This window comes from Rattus rattus, chromosome 5, assembly GCF_011064425.1.
Source record: "Rattus rattus isolate New Zealand chromosome 5, Rrattus_CSIRO_v1, whole genome shotgun sequence".
NCBI classification, from domain to species: Eukaryota; Metazoa; Chordata; class Mammalia; order Rodentia; family Muridae; genus Rattus; species Rattus rattus.
Window position 1 is genome coordinate 136,672,514 of NC_046158.1, and position 22,469 is coordinate 136,694,982.

Sequence of the window (22,469 nt, forward strand, 5' to 3'; positions counted from 1 at the left end):
GGGGAGCAGGTGGTCTTTCACAGTCCCCGTGCTGGGAGATAGGAGACCTGGCCGCAGACGTCTCAGGACCGAGGTCACGTGCTTCCCTTTCCTGCTGGCATTGAACTAGGCTGTCTGGGAAAACCAAGAGGTAGGAGTCCCATCCGATTTTAAACGCTGTGGTTATTTTTACACTCTTAATCATTCCAGACATCCCGTCATCCAGACAACAGTTGTCAATTTTTAAAGCTTAATTACTCGGTTTTTTGTTTTGTTTTGTTTGTTTTTGAGAAAGTGTTGTACGTAGCCCAGACTGACTTGGAATTAACTATGTAGCCAAGGACAGTCACCTTTTTTTCTGAGCCCTCTCTCACTGGGACTCACAGACTAGACTAAACTAATTGGCCAGTGAGCCTCAAGGATCTGTCTTTCTTGGCCTCCCCATCTCTGACACTACAGGCATGCACTCCTGAGCCTGGCTTTTATGTGGGTGCTAGGATCTGAGCTCGTCTCATGCTTGCTTGTACAGCAAAAGCCTTACCAGCTGAGCCATCTCTCCGGCTCTGCCTGTCTGCATCATTATACTTTGTCATGCTACTTGGGAGAGGTAACCATATAAACCACGTTTTAAAAAAACAATCAGATTGACAATGAAGGACGCTGAAGTGCAGATGAGAACGGGGGCTTTATTGTATTCACAGAGGAAGGAGAAGATCAGAACTGAAGTAGAAGTAACAGGGTCCAGCTATGTTTGGGGGCCGAGGGCTCAAGCCTCCGCTGAAAGCTTCATCCTTGGGAATCCCTGCTGCAGAAAGAAAGAGACATTCAATCCAGACACCGGGACTCATGAGCCACCAAGGTGCCTGGGGGTCCAGGCAGGGACAGAACTTCTGGGTTCCCAGAGATAGGAGGCATCGGCTGGAAAGATGCTGATGGGCCAGAGCCATGTCAGTCCCACTCTTAGGTCCTGCCCTGCTAACTGGCTGCCACTGAGACCTTGGGCCGGTCACTTCCCTTCTGACCATGAGACAGGACCAGCTTCTTCCCGTACATGCATGTACCACACCCTACAAACCTTTCTGTTGAATGGGCAACCTCGTAAGAACAAGTGGGGCTCCTCCCTGCCCCTGTGAGGGAGACTCTGTGAGAGCAGAAGCTACCCGTGATCCGAATATAGCTGATGCCTAGCCTAGGCTTCACTCACAGAATCCATGGGATGGTGTTGTGGTTTGCCCTGAAGTTATCTGTATTTTGATGCTAATTCCACTGCCCCAAGGACAGCCGCTACTCAGGAATCAGGTGGCTTCACCAGAAACTTCTCCCCCATTGAATTTGTAAAATACAGGTGAGGGGCAGGTACAGGATAGAAAGAGGCCTGTCATTGGAGGAGAAGAAAAGATAGGTGGAAGAGAAGTTTGAAGGAAGAGGAGGAGACTGGGATAGATGAGGAGAAGAGACAGGAGGGAGAGAGAGGGGGAGAGGCCGTGGCAGGACGACGATGGAGGCTGACGTTAAGATTCTGCTCTGTATATTTACAGGTTGTTATTAATGTTCTCAAGGGATGGATGGTGCCGGGCTTTGTATGTTTAAGAGGGCAATTATATCTTACCAATTGGGTCAAAGGTTATTGTGTTGTGTGTTCTTTTATGTGCCGGTTTGAGTGTAGCAAAGTGTGCGGCGGCAGGAGACACTGGGCCGCCGAGGAGTTGGGATGTGTTTCCACCAAGTTATCTAGCAGATATCTTGGGGCACTGCGTTGCTGGACCTAGTGAGGTAAAAGACAACAATACTTTTTTTTTATTTTTTATATTTTTATAACAACAGGATGGCTGTTGCAAGAGTGAGAGAAAGGCTAAACCAGAAAGTCGGCTTCCTCTCAGGAAGGTTAGCATAGGAGATGGGTACAAATTTCTCTTCTACTCTGTGTATTTTATTCCCTGGTAGGGTCTCATACTATAGCTGGCCAGGAAGTTTTTAAAGATTTATTTATGTATGCGTTTAATGCATATGGGTGTTTTATCTGCATGTATGTCTGCAAACCAGAAGAGAGCACTCAATCCATGGGACTACAGTTACAGATGATTGTGAGCCACCATGTGGGTACTGGGAATTGGATGCAGGACGTCTGTCACAGCAGCCAGTATCCTAACTGCTGAGTCCTCTCTCCAGTCTTGGCCTTGAACTATTAATCTTCCTGTCTTAACCTCCCAAATATGGGGTAACAGGGCCCGGGCCACCAAGCTCTACCTCTCTCAGGCCCCTTGTAAGATTTGGAGGGAACAAGGATCTGTAGCCATCTATCTTCCTTTGGGCTCCAGAGGGAAATTACCTCCTCTCCTGGTGAGAGCCACTGGGTGGAATTCTTCTTAGAGGCAATATTCCCATAGTTCTAGCCTTTGAGCTCTCACAAGGGAGCAGAGTTCACCTGTTCCTTTTGTAGAGGAGGAAATTGTGGGCAGAGAGATCCCAAGCCAGCCCTGGGGCTGGCCTACATCCTGCCTTCAGCCTGGTTCACTATGCCTGCCCCATCATCTGCCTGACAGTTGCTTGTGGCTCCCGAACTGAAGCTGGTGAGCTCTCCAGCTCTGGGTGTCTAATTAGGTTGGAAGGAAGGTGAGGGAGCGCGTGGGCAGCTTCATCAGCTGCTGCCGGGAGCAGAGTCGCACCGGAAGTGCGTGTGCTCAGCATACAGTCAGTCTTTAAAACTGGGTCTTAGGGGAAGACATCCCAAGGTAGACAGAGACAGCCTGGACCTGCCAATCTCTCCTACTCTGCCTCTTCTTAGCCTCACTTTCCCTCTTCTGTGAAAAGGGGAAACATTTTCCATCTTCCCTGACTCCTGGTGGGGATGTGAGGACCAGGAAGATGGGGAAGGACTGCTATGATGAGTTCTGCCTCTTAATCAGCACCGGGTATGGGAACTTGGGCATTCTAGGCACGTGGGTCTTTTTTACAGAGGCTCTGAGGTGTCCCCTTTGTATTACCCACAGCAATCCGTTGGGGCACCTGTTAAGAGTGTGAGACCCATATCAGAAGCACTGGTAACATTTCAGACTCACTGCATTGGACACACTGCAATGACTGGCATGCAGTCCCCTCACACATATTCCTCCCTGTCCCTGAGGCTTAGGGGGCAGAGGGCCTTGTCCCTTTGCTTCGAGGACTAGGCCTCACACCTAATCCTAATTCTAGCAACTTGGGAGGAAAACAGGCAGGTAGATCTCTCAGTTCAAGGCCAGCCTGGTCTACAGAGTGAGTTCCAGGACAGCTAAGGTTACCCAGAGAAACTCTGTCTCATTGAAAACAAAAAAAACCCTCTCTCTGCCCCTCCAACCTGTGCTGTCCTCTACCACCACCACCACCCAACCTGTGCCCTTGGCCTCAGCTGTGCCCTTCCCCTCCCCATTTGTGCTTCTGCAGCAAGGTTACCAAGATGCTCTCCAGGGCCATCTGCTTGTCCTCTGCCCACACTCTGTCCAAATGGCGGTTGAACCTGGATCTTTGTTCCTGGTTCCTCTCCCTATGGGATTGGAAAGGAGAAACAGTGAGACCACCATTGGGTAGGATGTCCAGTCAGTCTGAATGGATTCTTAGGCAACCTACTTACAGTCATCGATACCTGGGGAGCAGTGGGCATGGCAGTGGAGAACACAGCACAAATACCCACACCACTGTAAAACCCTCCCCACGGATAACTAGTCTCGGCACCTTAAAACAAGTGATCAAATTTATTATCCACCGGTAAGTCACTGGACAAACTTGTGTGGCGGCTTTTGATACCCCCGCTGAGAAGGTCACATCGGGTACTAATTATAAGATTATTTAACCAGTTTCAGGGCATCAGATGCCCTCTTTTGACCTCAGAGGGCATCTGGCATGCATGTAGTACACAGACATGCATGCAAACACAGCGGTGAAGCGATCAAATCAATCTAACAATGAAAAGCAGATAGGATGATGACTGCAGTCTGTGCGTCTACGCTGGGCCCTGGGTCAGGAAACAAATAAGTCTGGAGAATCTGGTGGGACAACTGTGAGATTTAAATATGTGTTGTGAGTGACAGCGTCACCCCAGCCCAGAGGAGGGTGGTGTTAGATGTTAGGAGACACAAGTGCCACTGGGTAAAAGGTCACGCTGGCTGGTAACGCACAGGCTCGAAATCCCAGCATTCGGGAGGCGGAATCAGGAGGCTCAGAAGAGACAGCCTCAGATACGTATTGAGCCTGAGCTAGACAAGACCCTACCTCAGAAGAAATGAGACATTTAAAAATGGTTCCGAGAAAATGAGACCATCGTCATGGCGAATGTGCACACGTCTGGGTGTGTGTCCCTGTGTGCTGCTGATCCGGGGGAAAAATGACAAAATGGTAGGAACTGCTCACTCTGAAAGTACTACTGTAGCTTTAAATTTTGTGTTCATTTATTTTTACGTGTATAGACGTTTTTGCCGACCTGTGTGCCCGGTGCCTGTGGAGGCCAGAAGCGGGCATCAGAGCCCCTGAGACTGGAGTTGTAGCCACTGAAAGGTGTCAGCTTCCACGTGGATGCTGGGAATTGAACCCAGGTCCTCTGCAAAAGCTGCACACGCTAACTCCTTCGCGACGGCATTCCGGCACTTCCGAAGGTTTTTCAAACAACAACTACAAAGCCAGGTTGTCCTAATCTTTGCTCAACTACCCTCTGGGCATCCTTTGGAGATGACACGTGGGTCCCTCCAATGGGATAATGACAGGTGGTCTCAAAGATCTGAGGAGAGACTTACGATGGCTGCCCTCCCCATGTGTACACATGTCCCCACGCCTAGTCTTTGTTTCTGGGCTGGAGTCCAGATGAAGTAGGAACAATAACCATCAGCATTTTGTCACTGCTGGAGCCAAGGACGGGGGAGAGGCACACAGTAGGTCTAAGTGGAGGTTTGACCTGGGCTACTTTTCCTGTGCGAAATCCCGAAAAGATACATGCCAGTGGTTCTCGACCTGTGGGTCTCCACCCCTTTGGGGTTGCCTAGCCAGATCTCCTGCAGGTCAGACGCTCCCATTACGATTCATAACAGTAGCAAAATTACAGTTGTAAAGTAGCAATCGATTTTATGGCTGGGGATCGCCACAACACGAGGAGGAGCATTAGAGGGTCAGAGCCTTGGGAAGGTTGAGAGCCACGGATATACACTGTGTCAGGGAAGAGGAGAAGCTTGGTCCCCACCTCCAACTCGGAGGCTGAGGTGACAGGGAAATAGCTACTGGAATGTCTGCTTACCCTTGCTGCCTGTTCATGATTTCGTGCAGCAGTTTGCGGGCATATAATTGGCCCAGGACTCTCCGGTAGCTGCTAGTGAAGATGGCATCCGCATGCCGCCGCACCCTGTGCAAAGGGTCAGAGGCAGGACCGTGTTAGGTAGGAGAGCAGTGTGAGCTACGGTGACATCTCAGTAAGGTCCCCTTTGTTGTCCCGTGTTCCCCTCACTCCCCAGAGAGACTCAGATCCTGGCTGTGTGACCTCTGGGGCTTTGATGCCTGGTCACTGCCTGAGATGAGCATCTGCCATTGGCACTGGTGGCTCAACTTATGCAGGGGTCCTTGCTGCTTACCTGAAGGGAGGTGAGGGGGGCAGTGAGCAGTGGGAGCCGCTGGTGAGGGTAAGGAGCACAAAGAACACCCAGAGTGGCATCCTTCACTCGGGGGCGGGACCTGAAGGAAGAGCAGCAGGATATAATCAGATGCATCCCCAGTGTCCCCGGGACACCCCATAACAAGCCCTAGTCCATCCACCTGGATTCAAGTTCCGCATTGCCAGTCCTCAGGTCCGACTTCCCCACCCAGAGGGAAGCCACACTGGATGAGGCCTCATGAGGCTGAAATTCAGTTAACACCGTGAAAACTGCCCCTCCTGCAAGTGTGAGGGAAGGAAGCTGCCTCAGAGAGAGACACACACAGGAGAGTGTGCCGTCCTCTGGTCAGCTAATGGCAGGACGCAGAGGCACCATGCTCAAAGATAAATCTGACCTCCAACCCTGGTTCTGATCTTACTGCTTCCCCATTACAGTGGCTTAAGCTGTCTGAGTCTCAGTTTCCCCAGACAGAGATAAGGAGCATTATTATCAGGTCAGGTGCAGAGAACAGTCCGAGTGAACCGTCTGGCTTGTAAGGAACTCGCTAGAAACTTCTACTGTGGCCATAGCTCTTTCTTCATTCAGAGAGCAGATTCCCAATGTTTCATCCTGTGTGGAGTTGGAGCAAAGGGGGTACCCTTCTTGTTCCAGAAGCTTACATTTTGGAGGTGGGGTTTGAGACAGTGCCTCACAATGTAGCTGAGGCTTGCCTGGAATTCACCATGTTGCCCAGGCTGACCTCTAACTCATAATCCTCCTGCCTCAGCCACCCGAGAGTTGGAATTACAGACATGTACCACCACATCTGGCATAATTGTTACATTCCCAAGAGGATTAGCACTGAAAGGGAAGAGGGGGACATCAAGTGTGAGCGTGAGTGAGCGTGTCAGAGCCTTCTCAGACTTCGTAACTCCCCTGAGTTGGACCTGTTAACACCAAGCTCTGCACTGAGGGGAAGAGCTGCCTTGGCTTGGGTCAGGAAGATGTTCCTGTCAGCTCTGGGCTGCCCTGGTCTGAAGCCACTGGCCATCTAGGGGCTGCATCTTCTCAGCATGTGTCTGTCTGCATCATCTAAGTGGTCCCTGAGAGCAGCACCCCTCTGCTCCCAAGATTCCTCTCCCTCCCTAATGCTGCTGAGGGCTGATTTCTGTAAGCAGGGCCAGCACTGACTTAGTTCACCATGTTTGCCTAGGCTCACTAGGCCCCTCCCTCCACACCAGGCCACTCAGACTTAGGCCTTGCTGTTTGGGTCAAATATCTGCACTTTCTGTCTTTCGTGTGCATCACACTTCTTTTCCAGGCAAGCCGGGCCTCTCCAGAAGTGGGACATTCAAACACAGAACTCTTGGGACATAAGGAGGGTCCCTTGACACAGCCTCTGCATTTCCTGCTTCTCCACACCATCTGACTTATCATTTCTTCATGTCTCATCTCCAAGCCCCTGGTCTCTTTATTGCCAGATCAGAAGCCCTTGTTTGGCATGAAGCTCAGACCCTACTCTTGGCCTAAGCTCTCCTCTACCTCCTCTGCCTTCTCCCCTCCTGCCCTCCATCCCCTGGCCTCCTCACACCCACTTCAGAGCAGGCACCGTCACCCTCATTTCACAGCCAAGACTAGAGCCCAAGGAGGAGGAAGGGACTTTTCACATGGTCCTCCATCAAAATAGCTTCCGAGTGGACCCTTGAGAATGGGCCTTACTTCCCAGGCCAGCAGACATCATCCGGCTCTTACAGTCCCTCAGATACAATACCCTATTCACAGTTCACCCCATTCACAATTCTTCCTATTCGTGGGGCCTTCAGGATTTGTCCCCTGCACGTGGGAAAGGGTTCCAGAAGAAAAGGCAAGCTTTTGCTCCGTGTCACGAGGCCTCCCAGAAGTCAAAAGGGAAATAAACAGGAGCACACGCTTCCTGGCCACCTCCCGCTGCACCCCGCCCCCACCCCCCAGCGGTATCAAGTTGATCCTCATCAGAGCGTGGGCTTCGGGGGGGAACAGTTATATTGAGTTCAGTAACACCCCGTTCCTTCGTAATGAGGCTCAGTCACTGCACAGTCTGGTCAAGCCGTAGAGTCAACATTTGCTTTTCGCCCCAGGGATGGGTCCAGACTCTGTAGCAACCCCAGCTATGCGAACCCATTGCATGGAGTTGGCCAATCCCAGTAGACACAGACTGGAGCAACCAGAGTCACTCAGGCTACAGTAAGACAGGAACAGAGACTGTGAGATAGCCGTTGACTATGTTCCCGAGTGACAAAGTGGTCCCAACCCAGCTGCATCTGATACTTTAGATCTTGAGGCACCGGCTTTTGGCAGGGCTAATTCTGGGGTTAGACATAGATGAGGTCATGAGTGTTAGGAGGAAGGGGTGTCAATCCTCACCAGGTGACACCATTTTGCCAGCATCCTGCCACACATCTGTAGCAAACAACAGAGGTCAGGCCTCAAGGGCACACATGAGTGAAGGCTCTGTGGAAACCTCCAGGGCATCGTCTACTTTTGCTAAAGGTTCTCCTTTGCAACCGACAAACCTTAACGCTTGAGACTCTAGTCCAATTCTGAAACCATTTGACCAAAAAGCCACTTCAAGAGCAAAGAAACCTGAGGCCGAGTGTTTTTGTGATGCCAGAGACGAAACTCAGGGCAAAGCTCTAGCGAGCACCAAACCACACCCCACATAAAACCTTAAGTTTTCAGTGAGGAATCGTATGCCAGAGAAGGGTTTGAGGCGGTTTACGGTAGTAAACAATAATATTGATGATAATAAGTGCTCCAGGTCTATTCAAGCAAGGAGCAGGGGTCACACATCCATCGAGTAATAGAAGGCCTCCAAGACCCGATAATTAGGCCAGAAAATAAGAGTGAGGAACACGGCTGCAAATTGAGGGAGAAGGCGAAATGTTATCAATTTCCAGGCAATTATACCGAGTTGGCTCTGGGTGATCGATGAGCCGAATTGATCTCTCCAGCAACTGGACTGCTTTCAGATAAATGCACGGCTGAGTCCTGTTATTGACAGGAAAACCCAGCCAGCTCACAGCTCAACCCAGAAGCTTGCCCCACACCCTGGAAGGAGCCCCCAAGCCCTCCCTTGACTCTCACCAACTCCCGCAATCCTTGTGCCTGCCACTTCTCCATGTGTCCAAGTACAGTGCCTTCACCATGATCCCCACATGGCACCAGCCACCAAAAGCCACCAAAGCCACCCAAAGCCACGAGAGCTCTGCTGAGGGGACACTGTACTCTGAACAGGTACTACATGTCCCTATCAGGCTGGCCAAGGGCTTGGCTTCTGTGAGTTGGTGAAATGTCAATTTTCCTTGCCCCCATCCAGCCCTACCCCCAGGGTCCCCCCCTCACCTCTGAGGTGACAGGTATCCCTCTCCGATCGAGGCGCTGCTCAGGTCCCACTGACCTCAGGCTGGGCATCTGCTCCAGCCACTGCCGTAACGCACATTTATACCTTCATTTCCCTAAGTGTTGTCAGCGTCAGAGAGTCAATTGCGCAGAAGTCAACGAAATGCGCCATTTTTAGCATCACGCAAACTAATGGGGAAAAGTGGTTTCTGTGCCCCCACTAATTTAGACCCATACCGAACTTCTCCTTCGTCTTTGTGGGGGTGAACAGAATATAATGTTGAATGATTATTCTGAGAAAAATGGTGAATAACAGTAAGAGTCTAGTAATTATATTTACCACAATGTCATGGCTTTGCTCACTCTCCCCAAAACTATGCTTTTCCAAGTTCCCTATAATTCTGTTTTGTCCACACGTAACTTTCTTTCACTATGGAATAGACAATATTACCAACAAATGTTTTTTTTTCCCTCTTAGTGGGGAAAATTGTTCACTGTCTCCCTTGTCATCCAATTATCAAATTGTCCCTGCGTTTGATTTATACCAGCTGCTGCTGTCGACAAGCCGAACCCCGGAGCAGCCTCCGTAATGTGTCAAGGCAGCCCAACCTAAGCTGCCTCAGAGAAGTGTGAAGGGAGAGAGAAGAGAGATGGAAACCTCGGGAGAACTGCGATGTTTCCAGATTTTTCTAGCCCGTAGCTAAGCGTTCTCAAAAACAGCATAAAAGCATTTGAGGCAGAAGTGCTGGCTTCTCGTGCGACTCTGAGGACCTGCAGAGAGAGATCCACGCAGAGGTCGGAGACCTGCCTCCTCTCCCATCCTGTTACTCACAACCCCTGTGACCCTTGCAAGTTCCTTCTACCCTTAAGGCCTCGGTGTCTATACCTGGGAATAGCAACTTTCGAACTTCTTAAAAGTTTCTCTTCTTTAGAAATCTGTATTTTTGGAGCCTATAAAACAGACCCTTAAGTGGGCCTCGCTGAATATTTGAGTGTGTGCATCTGAAGTGCCAACTCCTTAGGAGACTGAGGCAGGAGAATTGCTTGAGTCCAGGAGTTTTGGGCCAGTTTGGGCAACATAGCAAGGCTCCTGCTCAGAAGGAGGCGGAGTAGAGATGGCTCCGTCTATAAAGTCAGTCTGTGACTCGAGGAATGAGGGCCTGAGTTTGGATTCCCCAGCACTGACGTACCAAGCAGGACAACGGGCACCTGTAATCCCAGAACCAGGAAATGAAGATGGAGGCTCCATGGAGCTTCTGCCCAGTCAATCATGTTAGAGTTCCAGGTTCAGTGAGAGACCTTATCTCAGGAAATAAGGTGCTGAGAGGCTGAGGAAGAGACTCAGTAGTAGTCTTTGGCTTACACACGCATTAACCCTACCAGCACCATGTACACACATACACACACATATGTGTGCAATACACATGCACACACACACATGCACATACAAATGCACATATGCTCCACACATACACATGCATGTGCACACACAGAAACACATGCACACACACCACACACACATGCACACACAAATGCACATATGCTCCACACATACACATGCATGTGCACACACAGAAACACATGCACACGCACCACACACCACACACACACACAAATGCACATATGCTCCACACATGCACATGCATGTGCACACACAGAAACACATGCACACACACCACACACACACACACACACACACACACACACACACACACACACACACACACACAATTTGCTGCTCCAGAAGTAGACAGGGAGAAGAGACCTCTCTCCTTGCTTCTAAGTACCTCTGTGGCTCAGTCTAAAGCAAGCACTTTCTGAGAACCACCTCACAGTGACATTTTGCAACCTTGTTTCCTAGTCTTGGCTGAGCCATGTTCTTGCATACAGCAACCATGAGATGTTCCCCACACAAGTGAGGACTAAGGGGCATGTCACCTTGTGGGCCACATCCGCACCAAGTGGTCAGGCCAGGCCATAACTTCCTTCAAGAATTAAGAATGAGATGGCAAATTTAAAGTAAATACCAAAACTCAGAACAAAAGCAATAAGTGGGGGCTGGAGAGATGGCTCAGAGGTTAAGAGCACTGACTGCTCTTCCAGAGGTCCTGAGTTCAAATCCCAGCAACCACGTGTGGTTCACAACCATCTGTAATGGGGTCTGATGTCCTCTTCTGGTGTGTCTGAAGAGTGACCGTGTACTCATATAAACTCATATAGACTGGCTAGTCTAACCTCTGGACGAAGAAGCAACAGAGGCACACTCAGTGTGCTGTCAGCCAGAACCAGTCAGGTGTCAGTGCTCAAAGACTGACTTCCAAACGGGGATCCTCACACTAAGTGGAGGGGCTTTTCAGAGTATTCCTAGGCCCTGGGCTCCTAACATTGTAACTCACATTTTGTAATGGTCACTTTGCTTCCTGTGTGTGTGTGTGTGTGTGTGTGTGAGAGAGAGAGAGAGACAGAGAGAGACAGAGAGAGACAGAGAGAGACAGAGAGAGAGATAGAGACAGAGACAGAGACAGACAGAGAGACATGGGAAACCCAACCCAGGGCTTATGGAAGCTAAGCAGGTGCTCTACCACTGAGCTACAGCACTCCAGATCACTTGTATCAGATCTTTAGCCCTTTGAGTCTATTATAAGTATGTACCACCATAAGTATGGGCCACCACTGCCACAGTCTCAGAATGTCCCTTACTTCAAATCAGACCCTTCCACCCATTTGCCACTCCCTCCCCAGCCCCAGGCAAGCACCCGTCCGCTGTCCGTCTTTATTTTTCTTCTGAGAATTCCTATGTGTGGAAGCATAGGGTAGGTATGGCCCTGCGTGTCACTGAGACGAACACATGGGTAGTTTAGTCCTTTTTCTTCCATTGTGTGACTGTGGCAGCTTATCCACCCACTCACCTTGAGGACATTTGAGTTAATTGGTTGGAGGCTACATACACTAAGACTCACTCTACAGAGCCGGAGCCACGGCTTAGTGATCAAGAGCACAGGTTGCTCTTTCAGAGGACTGCACGTTTGATCTCTGCCACTCACGGGGTGACTCACGGCCATCTGTAACTCCAGTCCCAGAGCATCCCAACGCCCTCTTCTGGCTTCTGTGGGCTCTGCATGCACAGGGTGCTCAGACAGACATGGGGCAAAGCACCACACACGCAAAATTATAAATAAATAAACAAATAAATAAATAATAAATAATAAATAAATAAACTGTGTTTAAAAGCTATGGATCCTTGCAAGATTTAGTGAGAATGGGCAAATTCATCTGTCTTGGAGGGCTCTAGGGGCGGAACAGTTGCTGTGCAGAAAGAGGATACTTTGAATATTTAAAAAGCTGCCAAGCGTTAAAATGGCTCAGGGAGTGGAAGTGCTTGCTGCACAAGAACCTGAGTGCTATCCCCGGAGCCTGTGGCACAAGGGGAGAACCGACTGCCGTAAGTTGACCTCTGACCTCAATAGGGTCACTGCGGCACGCGGCTGCTGGCATAAACACACAAAATAATGGGTGTGCGCACAAGTAATACACACAAAAAAGGAAGAGGAGGAGGAGGGGGAGGAGGAGGAAGGGGAGGAAGAAGAGGAGGAGGAAGAGGAGGAGGAGGGAGAGGAGAAGGACAAGAGACTGCCTGTCAAACTCTCCTCCAGAACCAAGTTGTAGCATTTACATTCCCTCCAGGGCAAGGGAGCACTGTCTGGCCAGTTCTTAAGTGAGCATTTGTTTCCTTCGCTTATAAATTCTTATTAACCATATAAGTAGTCTCTCTGTCCCTCATCCCCCAGTGCTCTTTGCACTAGCTACCCAGAGACAGGGTCTTATTTCTGCCATTTGGGAATGTGCCCTCTGTGCTGGATTTGGCCCTGGAGAAACAGGGCTACCCAAGCACCTCTCTTCACTGGTACCTTCAGAGGTAGTGGGAAGCAGATGCTTCAATTCCAAAACCACAGAAAAGTGCTCAGAAACTGCGGAGGGGAAGGAAAGGTCACTTTAAACCGGAAGCCCTTCATCCACTGGTACAGGAAAGAAGTCTAAACCAGGCACACCGGCTAGGGTGGCCAGTGCACTCCTATGAAACGGCATTCTGCCCCACGAGGGAATCTGGTTAAGGCACTTAATCTCGCTGCATCCCCATCATTGCATTTGCAAGCTGGGAATCATGACATCTGCCTCCCTAGACAGGCTGGGTCTTAGCAAGTGGAGGCAGATACAGTTCACCACCAGCCCTGAGCTCAGAAAGCCAAACCCCATGGTTAGGGGAGCTGGGAGTCATCTTGTTAGCATGCTTTATTTGTTGACAAGTCCACTAAGATGAGGTGGGAAAAGCCAGAAAGAGTCCCAAGAATAAAAATCCAGCCTCCACCCCGATTCCTACCACCCTGCTCTGGCTGGCCTCGCTCAGTGCTGGCTCCTTCCCAAGATGGGTTTTTAACCCAGCCTTAATTAGTGATTGTGTCAGTGTCTAGGGTCCTCGGGATTGAGCTGGAAAAAAAAAAGAAAGAAAGAAGAAAGCACCCCAGAGAGAGACGGGTTCTAAAAGGCCCCCAAAGGCTGGGGCAGTGTGGCCAGGCTGAGAGGGAGAAAGGCTTGCACATTTGTGTTGCAAATTTCCAGTGTGAGAGCCAGCCATTCAAAGAGGTGGCTGCTGAAGGCTGGGCAGGAGAGAGCCCCGGAACAAAGGGGGCCTCTCTGTGGGTCTCAGACCCTCCTTTGTAAAAACTGCTTTCCCAAAGGAGGGGAGAATTCCCAGCCTGCCCCAGGCCTCTGTGCAGCAGATGAGGAAGCCCAGACCCTAGACTTCACGACTCCCTTGATCCTCTTGCCCTTCTGGGTCTGTTTATGGAGTCCTCAGTAGCAAGTGTCACGCGGATGTACATGTGTGTTGTGTCAGAGCCAGGCCACCGAGGTTGGCTGCTGTGGCCTTTCTGGGTGGCCCCAAGACAAGTCACTTAATTTCTCAGAACCTTGGTTTCTTTCTCTGTAAACTGGCCTGGTTGGTCCTCTCTCCTAGTCTGTGTGGTTCCTCCAGAAAAGGCGAGCTTCTGAGTGGGTGGTAACTGTGAAGAAGCTCACCTTTTTTTTTTTTTTTTTTTTTTTTTTTAAATTTTAAGAAAAGCCTGCATCCGAGGAGGTCTTGCAGAGCTCTCCAGTGAAGAGGCAAAGTCAAGACTTGCCTGTTCAAGCCGGTCTCTAATCCCAGCATCCTCCATCCCAGTAGATGGAGGTAGAAGGATCACAAGGTCAAGATCACAAGGTCAAGGAGCACCTGGGGGCTACAGGGAGAGTTCAAGGCCAGCCTAGGTGATTCTCAAAATAAAAGTTTAAAAGGGGGCTGGGGATTTAGCTCAGCGATGCACTTCTGGGTTACTTGAAAGTGTTGCCCCCTTACAGTATGTAACAGCTCTAGTAAATTCTTCTTGCTCGGAATATCTCACCTTGGAATATCTTGCGGCAGGAGAGCTATGACCTATGAATGCCTACCGGGATGGCTATAGGGACAGTAGAGTTAATGCAAGTATCATGCTACAAGGAGACTATTCCTACATCTGGCTGCCTCTCCTTGGCCTGTCTCTCCAAGAAACATTCTCCCTGCCTGATCTCCCCTGGGGTTGGATGATTTTATATGTGGGGTGGGGGGAGTACTTTCTCTAAGCCCCTCCACATGCTAGGGACCAAAGCTGATCCGGGTCCGAATAGTAGGTGTATTGGTGAGGAAGGGGAGTTAGTTAGAGAGCAGGATCTCAGGCTCACCGGAAACGAGCTCAAAGGATCATTTTATTCTTGACTGCTAAGACATCAGACACACAGGGATGGTCTCCCTAAAAACCCTGCGGTTCTGCATGTGGAAGAGGGTCATAGCTGCAGGCAGCCAGGAGGTGGCGCTGTTCTCCAGTCTTTGGTGGAGTCCGGCTTTGTTTCACTGTCTGAGGCCCCTTGTGTGGGGCTTTGTTCCCTATGAAATCCCAGGACTAACAAAGCAGGTTCTGGTCAGATCTGTCTTGCCATCCTTCACTCTGCCACCCAAGCTCCTTCATCCTTCTCTTCCCAAATCATTCCCAAGTCTTTCTCTGTGTTTCCACTTAGCGGACCGTCCTGGCTCAAGCCCTGCCGCAGGACCAAAGTATATCACACAGGGCTCTCGGCACACCTGGGGTCAGTCAGTAAGGAGGGAGCGTCTCTTGGGAAGCTCTGAAGTCTCAGGGTTAGCATGTCTTAGCGACAATCGGCTCTGCGGACACGAAGAGGGCGTTCCTTTTTTTTTTTTTTTTTTTTTTTCTTCTTTTTTTCGGAGCTGGGGACCGAACCCAGGGCCTTGAGCTTGCTAGGCAAGCGCTCTACCACTGAGCTAAATCCCCAACCCCGAGGGCGTTCTTATAATTCTCTCATCATAGGCGGACCCCAAAGCCCTGTCTGAATCTCCAGTTCCCAGTCTCCCACGACAAAAAAATCATCAGGGATCTAATATGGCCTCATTTCCGCTCCGTGGTTCCACTTTCGTTAAGGCACCTAGTAGCCCGGCACCAACTAGCAGAAGCAAGATGTCTGCGTTCTTCTTCTCAGAGCCTCTATCTCCCAGTTTCACCCACTCCCAGTCATTTAGTCCAAGATCAGCCCTGCCACAGCCTCCCCACTCACCCCTGGCTTCCTAGGAGCTCTGTTACTAAACTCCAGAAGCCGGAATTCATGGCTAGGACACAGCTTGCAGCTCTGTCGCTAGCACCTGGGGCCAGCAATTATTCATCATTTACTGAACTCCACTTGTCCTAAATCACAGCCCAGGTGGTGATGTCCAACGTACATGACCTCACCGCTCAGCAACCACCGGGATTAGGAACACCTAGGGCTCCCACTGCAGGACCGAAAAAGCTGAACCATGGAGAAGCGGAGTGCTATGTGCCAGTCTCCTAGAGACAGTAAGTGGGGGCCGGAACAGCATAACCACCCTGGCCCAGCTACAGCACCCCAAGGCACGTCTCCTCCAGCCCTACAACAAGTAGCAGATTTCCCACAGAGTAGAGCCAGGGGAGGGCTCTGCAGATCCTGCCGGGTGGAGTTCTCCATGTGATAAAATTAAGAGGTTCATGGCGGGAGGACTGTGAGGGAAGATGACTGTCAGTTCACACGCATTCATCACAGCGGGGTGAGGTGGCTCAGCAGACCAGAGTTTGATCCCTGATGCACAAGGAGAGAACCAGCTCACACAAGTTTTCCCTGACCTACACACACACACACACACACACACACACACACACACACACACACACACACACACACACACACACAAATGCTGTAAACGGTTTTAAAAGAGCAACGCTCGGGGTTGGGGATTTAGCTCAGTGGTAGAGCACTTGCCTAGCAAGCGCAAGGCCCTGGGTTCGGTCCCCAGCTCCGAAAAAAAGAAAAAAAAAAAAAAAAAAGAGCAACGCTCCTGATTAACGTCAGAACCTTCAGATATGGTGACTTCATGAAACCTAGACCCCACAGAGCCATGCCCTGACCCCGTTTACAGCTCCCTCTGATTGGTCTCTCACAGACGAGCATTCCAGAATGCTAAGCAAGGAGAGGGCATCTCTAGCTGATCTGTGCGTCTCATCGCCCCTTTGAGCTTCCATCCATCCCTTTGTATCTTCCCATCAGACAGCACCCAGTGGCGCTAAGCACCATGCTTGGCGGCCAGGAAGGAACCAGGAAGAATAAGTCGCGATCGAATGAACTGGTATTTATGAAGCACTGCTCTGTGCCGAGCGAGGGGACCCCTGGTGTTCTGGGCCTAGCTCTGGTGGAGATTCCACTCTAGACAGGAAGGCAAGCAGGAAATTGCTTACAGTGTGGTGTGCACGCTGTGTGACCGAAGTGTGTTTAGTGCTCTCAGAGCGCAGTGGGTCCAGGTTCCGTTTGTCTGCCAGCAGCAGGGGCTTTGTGAAGGACATGGTATTGAGATGGGGCCTCAAAGAGAAGTGAGATAGGGAAATGACACTTATTGTGGCTGGAGGGAGGGCCCTAGGATCTTCTGTGAACATAAAATGTACTTATGTATGTATGGAGGTTCCCGTGGGTTGCAGGTGCATATGCATGTGTGTGTGTAGAGGCCCTTTTCTTTCTTTCCTTTTTCCTTTTAACAAAAACAATCTCACAACATCTATTGCCACCTAATGATAATGTACAAGTGAAACAAGATGAGTAAACGTAGCTCCCAGAAGAAGACACCTTTAAAACCCTGAACTCCCTTCTCGACTTCTCCCCTGCTTGACTATTGCTAGTTGCAAACACGTTGGAGCAGAATAATATCGTCTCCTTTTAGCATGATCCGACCCGGTTGTTCTCTTGACTTTGTTTTAGAATGAATTTCTTCTGCATCATCTGATACGAGGTTCATGTACTCATCAAAGCCAATGATACAACCCTCTATCCGAGCATCCACTTGCTCACAGAGCCACACCTGAATTTGAGATCCACTTTGCAAGTATCTGAAGATAAGAGAGAAAGATGGGCTGCACCCTCTGGCCCTGGCCTTGGTACGCCATGATGGAAGTCCCAAAGACAACACCAGTAGGAAGGCCACCTCAGAAAGCTGGGACCTGAGTTCTGGTGCTCAAACTTATAGAGCTAATTCCCACTTGAGCCCTATGCCTTCTGGTCTTCTGTGTGCTTCTCAGATGGATTGATTGATTCCTAATTCAAATGTTGAGGGTAAGGGGTTGGGGATTTAGCTCAGTGGTAGAGCACTTGCCTAGCAAGCGCAAGGCCCTGGGTTCGGTCCCCAGCTCCGGAAAAAAAAAAAAAAATGTTGAGGGTAGGACCTAGGATTCTGGCATGTTAATCATAGAGATGGGATCTTATTTTGATATGAACCCAGGTCCATGGCTCCACAAGTAGGAAATAGAGACCAATAGATTTAGACCAAACTATGCAGGGTATCAAATGCCACACTAAGGAATTTCGTCTTTTCTTGTTCTCCACAGAGAGAGGACATTGGAGGCTCTCAAGGCCTGGTGGGATGGTTTGAGAAGGGGAACATTGGCAGCAGCCTGAAGGAAGTGAATCCAGTCAGGAAGTCCAGGCCAGTGAGCCTTGGGCCTGAACCAGTGCAATGGTGAAAGGTAACTAAGGGAGGCTCTGCAAGATGAGCATAGGCTAGACCAGCACAGCCTAGACGAGCTTATCAAGACAGCCAGGGCAGGGAAGTGAAGGGAAAGGATGCCCAGATGAGTCTATGGATGACTGGAGGGAGGGCCAGGATGCCTGTGGAGATCACGTTAAGAGGGGACGGGAGTTCCATTCGCACGTGTTGGGGATGGAGTGTCATAAGACCTCCAGGAACCCCTGGGGACCAGGTGGCTAGATCTGGTCCAGATCTTGGAAATGATGGTTGTTTCTCTAAGCTGCCTCCTCCCTCCCTCCCTCCCTCCCTCCCTCCCTCCCTCCCTCCCTCCCTCCCTCTCTCCCTTCCTTGAAGGGCACAGGAGTTGGAGTGGGGGTAGGGTGGGGGTCGGAGAGACCTTGGGGAATTTATATCTATCTTCCAGACAGGTGAAGCAGAAGTAGAAAAGGGGGATCCAGGCCATCGAGATGGTGCAGCAGATGAAGGTGCTTACCATGCAAGCCCAGCCACTTCAGTTCCATCCCTGGGAGCCACAAAGGGTGGAAAGAGAGGGGACGACCCCTCAAAGTTGTCCCCTGACCTCCACACACACGAATAATAAGGTCAAAAGAAGGAAAGACCCCAGTGAGAGAGAGAGAGAGCTACTTTCTGTCAGCCTGGAGATGGGCTCTCGAAACTAAGATTCTCTCTCTCCTTTCCTGAGTCTCCCAGAGGCAAATCCCATCTCCAGTCTCAAAACATACAGATCCAAAGACTGGGGGCGAGAGGTAAAAGAGAGGAAGCCAAAGGGTCCCTGCAAGAGAGGTGGGCAGCTGCTTAGTGGAAGAATCCCTACCAAGCATCCATGAGGTCCCCAGTTCCACCCTCAGCACTGGGAAAGGAATGAAGGATTGTGAGAGGAAGCCAGCAAAGACACTTTCAGTAAGATATTGTGGTGCTCGCCATCTCCCTCACCGGACTGTTCTGAAGCAAATCCCGGACTGGTAAATATTTCAGCACATATCTCAAAAAAGATAAGGGTTCTTTCTTCAACATAGTCAAAATCCTATTATCACCCTTTAAGAAAAAAAAAAAAAAAAAGCCCTAACAATAATTCCTATGGAGGGCAATTTGACAAGACCTCGGAATGGAAGCTAGGCCTTAAGCTGTCACAAACCCATGATAAGGAATTTAAATTCTCCCAAGATAATTATAGCCAAGGCAAAGAGGAGATTGGAAAGGCCAGGGATTTTAGAAGCTTGGGGGCGGGGGGGGCTGGGAAGGAAATGTTATTTTAAAGGAGGAGGAGGGGAGGGGAGGTATAGAAACATTTGCAGTGCATAAAAGAAAATGGTGTCCTTGAGTTCATTTTTCTCACTCAAGGGCCTTTGGTCATAAATAAGAAATGGGAACCGGTCTGAAGTGAACCCAATCAGATAAAAATAACAAAAGAGATTGACTGGGTTCATTTCCCTCCCAGGCTCCGCAGTTTCCGTGCGTTTCACGGGAAAGGGCGGTTAGCCACATTGCTGTTCATCAGGGGTCTGCAGATCCCTATTAACCGCTCAGTGAGGACATTGTCCCTCGATAGGGGCAGCAGGAGAGCTAGGTCAAAATTTAGATGTCGGGCTGGAGAGATGGCTCAGTGGTTGAGATGTCCTGAGTTCAATTCCCAGCCACCACATGGTGGCTCACAACCAACTGTGATGGGATCCGATGCCCTCTTCTGGTGTGTCTGAGGACAGCTACAGTGTACTCATATACATAAAATAAATAAATCTTTAAAAAAAATTTAGATGTCTATGAACTTACACTGTGCAGTTGTGGGATCCAGGCGAGCTGGGAGCCTTGACCAGGAGAGATCCGCAACCAGGAGAGCTGACCTGGAGCACCAGTGATGTCCAGACCCTAAAATTCCCATCTTAAGGCCAGCAGGAGCAGGACGCCTCCTTCTCTGTCCTGGGCCTGCATGTTCCAGAGCACGTTCATAGCCTTTTGGCCCCACCTCTGCCATCCTTGAGGTAGTCATAACCGGTGGCCGGGTTATAGGTTAAATTTCCTCTCTGGACAAAGTCACGTCCAGACAGCAAGCACCTCAAATTCCTTTTCATGCAGTAAAGCATTCCCTACACCTTGGCCTTGGACAATGACATCCGTTTACCCTGAGTGCCCCTACTCACTCCCCAAAAATTTAAGTAGCCTTTGTGCTCCCCAGTTGAACGACCTGCTCGATAAAGCCTGCCTCCAGAGAGTCTGTTCTTGGGGAGCTCACAACAGCCTTGAGGTCTCCATCACCCCCAGCCGTTCCTGCCTTGATTTCCCTCCCTTTCAGGTCACCAGTCACATCCCTGGCATCATGCCGTTCAGGGAAGAGGAGCAGGTGACGTCATTACTCTTTAATCTTGGGCACGTTTGATCCTCTCTCTGAACTGATTTGTGAACCGAGGGAGGTAGACTCCAGATTTGATGCGCCAATAAACTACCTAATAGAGTGGTGTGCAACTCCTGGGGTTCAGAGCGTGTTCCTGGGATTTGGCTCGATGTTCCGTGGCATCCGCAGAACGCTCCAATAAGCTCAATGAACGGTGTCATGGAGACGCCTGCGCTTATTATGCCAGTCCGTGCCTTGGAAACATCCAGGGCTGTATTCTACAGACCCCTGGAAGGAGAACGAAAGGCAGCCCTTGGGGAGCTCCTGGGAGGTGGCTAGGAAGGCATGCTGCTTGGAAGTTGCTTACAGTCATCCACAGATGGAGTGGGTTGCCCAAAGCCCAGGAAACAAATTGAACAAATCAGCTAAAATGACTGTCCAGTGTCCCGCTTCCACACACGGTGGCAGGGAAGGGGATTCGGTGGGTGGTTGCCAGGGACTGAGGACTGCGATGAAGCTGGAGGAGCGGGAGCTGGCAGAGGATGCCGGATGTGACTGTCTTGTTTCTGGATCCTGGGAGAGGGGCCTGTGGAATTGTGTATGTCCAGAGCCTTAAGAACTGGTGTTGGAGAGGAGCCAGACAGAGTAGGCCAGAAACAAAACAGACTCTGTCCTGGGGCGGAAGAGAAGCCCTTTTCCCGAGTCCCGCTTCTGACAGGCTGCGGCATCTGGAGAGAGGAGACTCAGCTCCAGCGGTTCCTGCTTCTACTTCTAGTTCCTCAGCAGGCCTTAGTGGGCTCCCATCACCAGGTCTCTGCTCATGCAGTCCTCATCCAGGAAGGCAGTTCTTTGTCCCTGCCAGCCTCGGCTCAGAGCTCCGCGCAGACTGCTGCCCTCCCCTGCCTGCCTGTTTCCAACAAAACACTGGATTTCAGACCCTTTAAACCAAAACAAAGCTGTGCTCGCCACCACAACTCTTTATGTTCGTCTCTTCTTTTAGTTTAAAAGTTAAAATTTTATTTACTTTTATTTTTTAATTTCTGACCCTTTTCTTCCTTCCTTTATCTCCGCCCCCACCCCCCAAGACAGAGTCTCATGTAGCCCAAGCTGGCCTCAAACTTGCTTTGCAACCAAAGATGACCTTTAAGTTATGATTTTTATGACCCTCCCCCATCTCCCACAGCAACACTGTACTCACAGGTGTGCTCCACCATGTCGTGGGGCTGGGCATGGAATTCAGGGCTTCATGCTCTCTAGGGGAATCACATCCTCACCCCCGTTTTCGTTGTTTTGTTTTAGGTTCAGATATCATTAACCTGGTGATCCTCCTGCCTCAGTTGCTAGTGCTAGTTTGACTGTGTTTCTACTCAACAAGCTCTGTGTGTGTGTGTGTGTGTGTGTGTGTGTGTTTGTTTCAGACTGGGCTGATTTTTGAACTCGTTGGCCCTCGCATCCATTTCTGCAGGAGATCAGAATCCCATTGAAATCAATTATGGTTCCTGAAGAAAGCGTCCAGCTTCCGGTTCTCTCCAGCCAGGTCTAGCCCTTCCTTAGCTACACACTCCTAATGAACATTCTCTCGGGTCCAGCGGTCAGTGTTGGTCAGCCCTATGGTGAGGCAGCTGAATGAAAGAGCTCTAAAAAAGAACAGGCAGGCACCCGCCAGTCTTCCCACCTACTCATCTGCTTTGGAAGCTGCCCTGAAAGCCCTTGGTCACAAGATGTCTACCGGATAGGATGTTAGGACCTTGTGCCTCTTGGTAATAGAGGAGACCAGCGGAGTGGGGTAGATGTGTCTAGGACAAGGAGAGACTAGAGCATGCCACTCACAGAGCCCAGTACAAACCCATCTGGGCAGCGGCTTTTGTGGTCCCAAATGGCACTCTGTGCACTTACTGGGAACTGGGTCAAAGCGCCACACACATCAGGCCCACTGGAGCAGAAAGTGACTGAACTGGCCTCTGGCGCTTCAGATGCCTGCCCAGGTTTCTGAGCCTCTGCTCTCCGCTCCCCCCACCAGCGTTAAGACGGGCTTCAGCCCCAGAAAGGTCACCCTGATGCTGTTCTC

The 22,469-nt window shown here is 50.3% G+C and overlaps 1 protein-coding gene and 1 pseudogene across 3 annotated transcripts; both read right to left on the reverse strand.

Moving 5' to 3' along the window:
• Nucleotides 1–645: 645 nt before the first annotated feature.
• Ghrh (growth hormone releasing hormone) lies at nucleotides 646–20,590 on the reverse strand. 3 transcript variants are annotated; one of them, XM_032902435.1, is made up of 5 exons: nucleotides 20,514–20,590; nucleotides 5,568–5,667; nucleotides 5,237–5,341; nucleotides 3,409–3,499; nucleotides 646–784 (listed from the first exon to the last, which is right to left on the reverse strand). In XM_032902435.1, exons 2-5 carry the CDS (start codon nucleotides 5,645–5,647, stop codon nucleotides 746–748), a joined length of 315 nt encoding a protein of 104 aa, XP_032758326.1. In that variant the 5' UTR covers nucleotides 5,648–5,667; nucleotides 20,514–20,590; the 3' UTR covers nucleotides 646–745. The 3 variants fall into 3 exon arrangements, with proteins under 3 accessions (XP_032758326.1, XP_032758325.1, XP_032758324.1); XM_032902434.1 differs by having other exon boundaries at nucleotides 19,843–20,590; XM_032902433.1 differs by lacking the exon at nucleotides 20,514–20,590 and adding an exon at nucleotides 1,589–1,744 and having other exon boundaries at nucleotides 739–784; nucleotides 5,568–5,665.
• LOC116900728 lies at nucleotides 17,206–17,473 on the reverse strand (annotated as a pseudogene).
• Nucleotides 20,591–22,469: the final 1,879 nt, after the last annotated feature.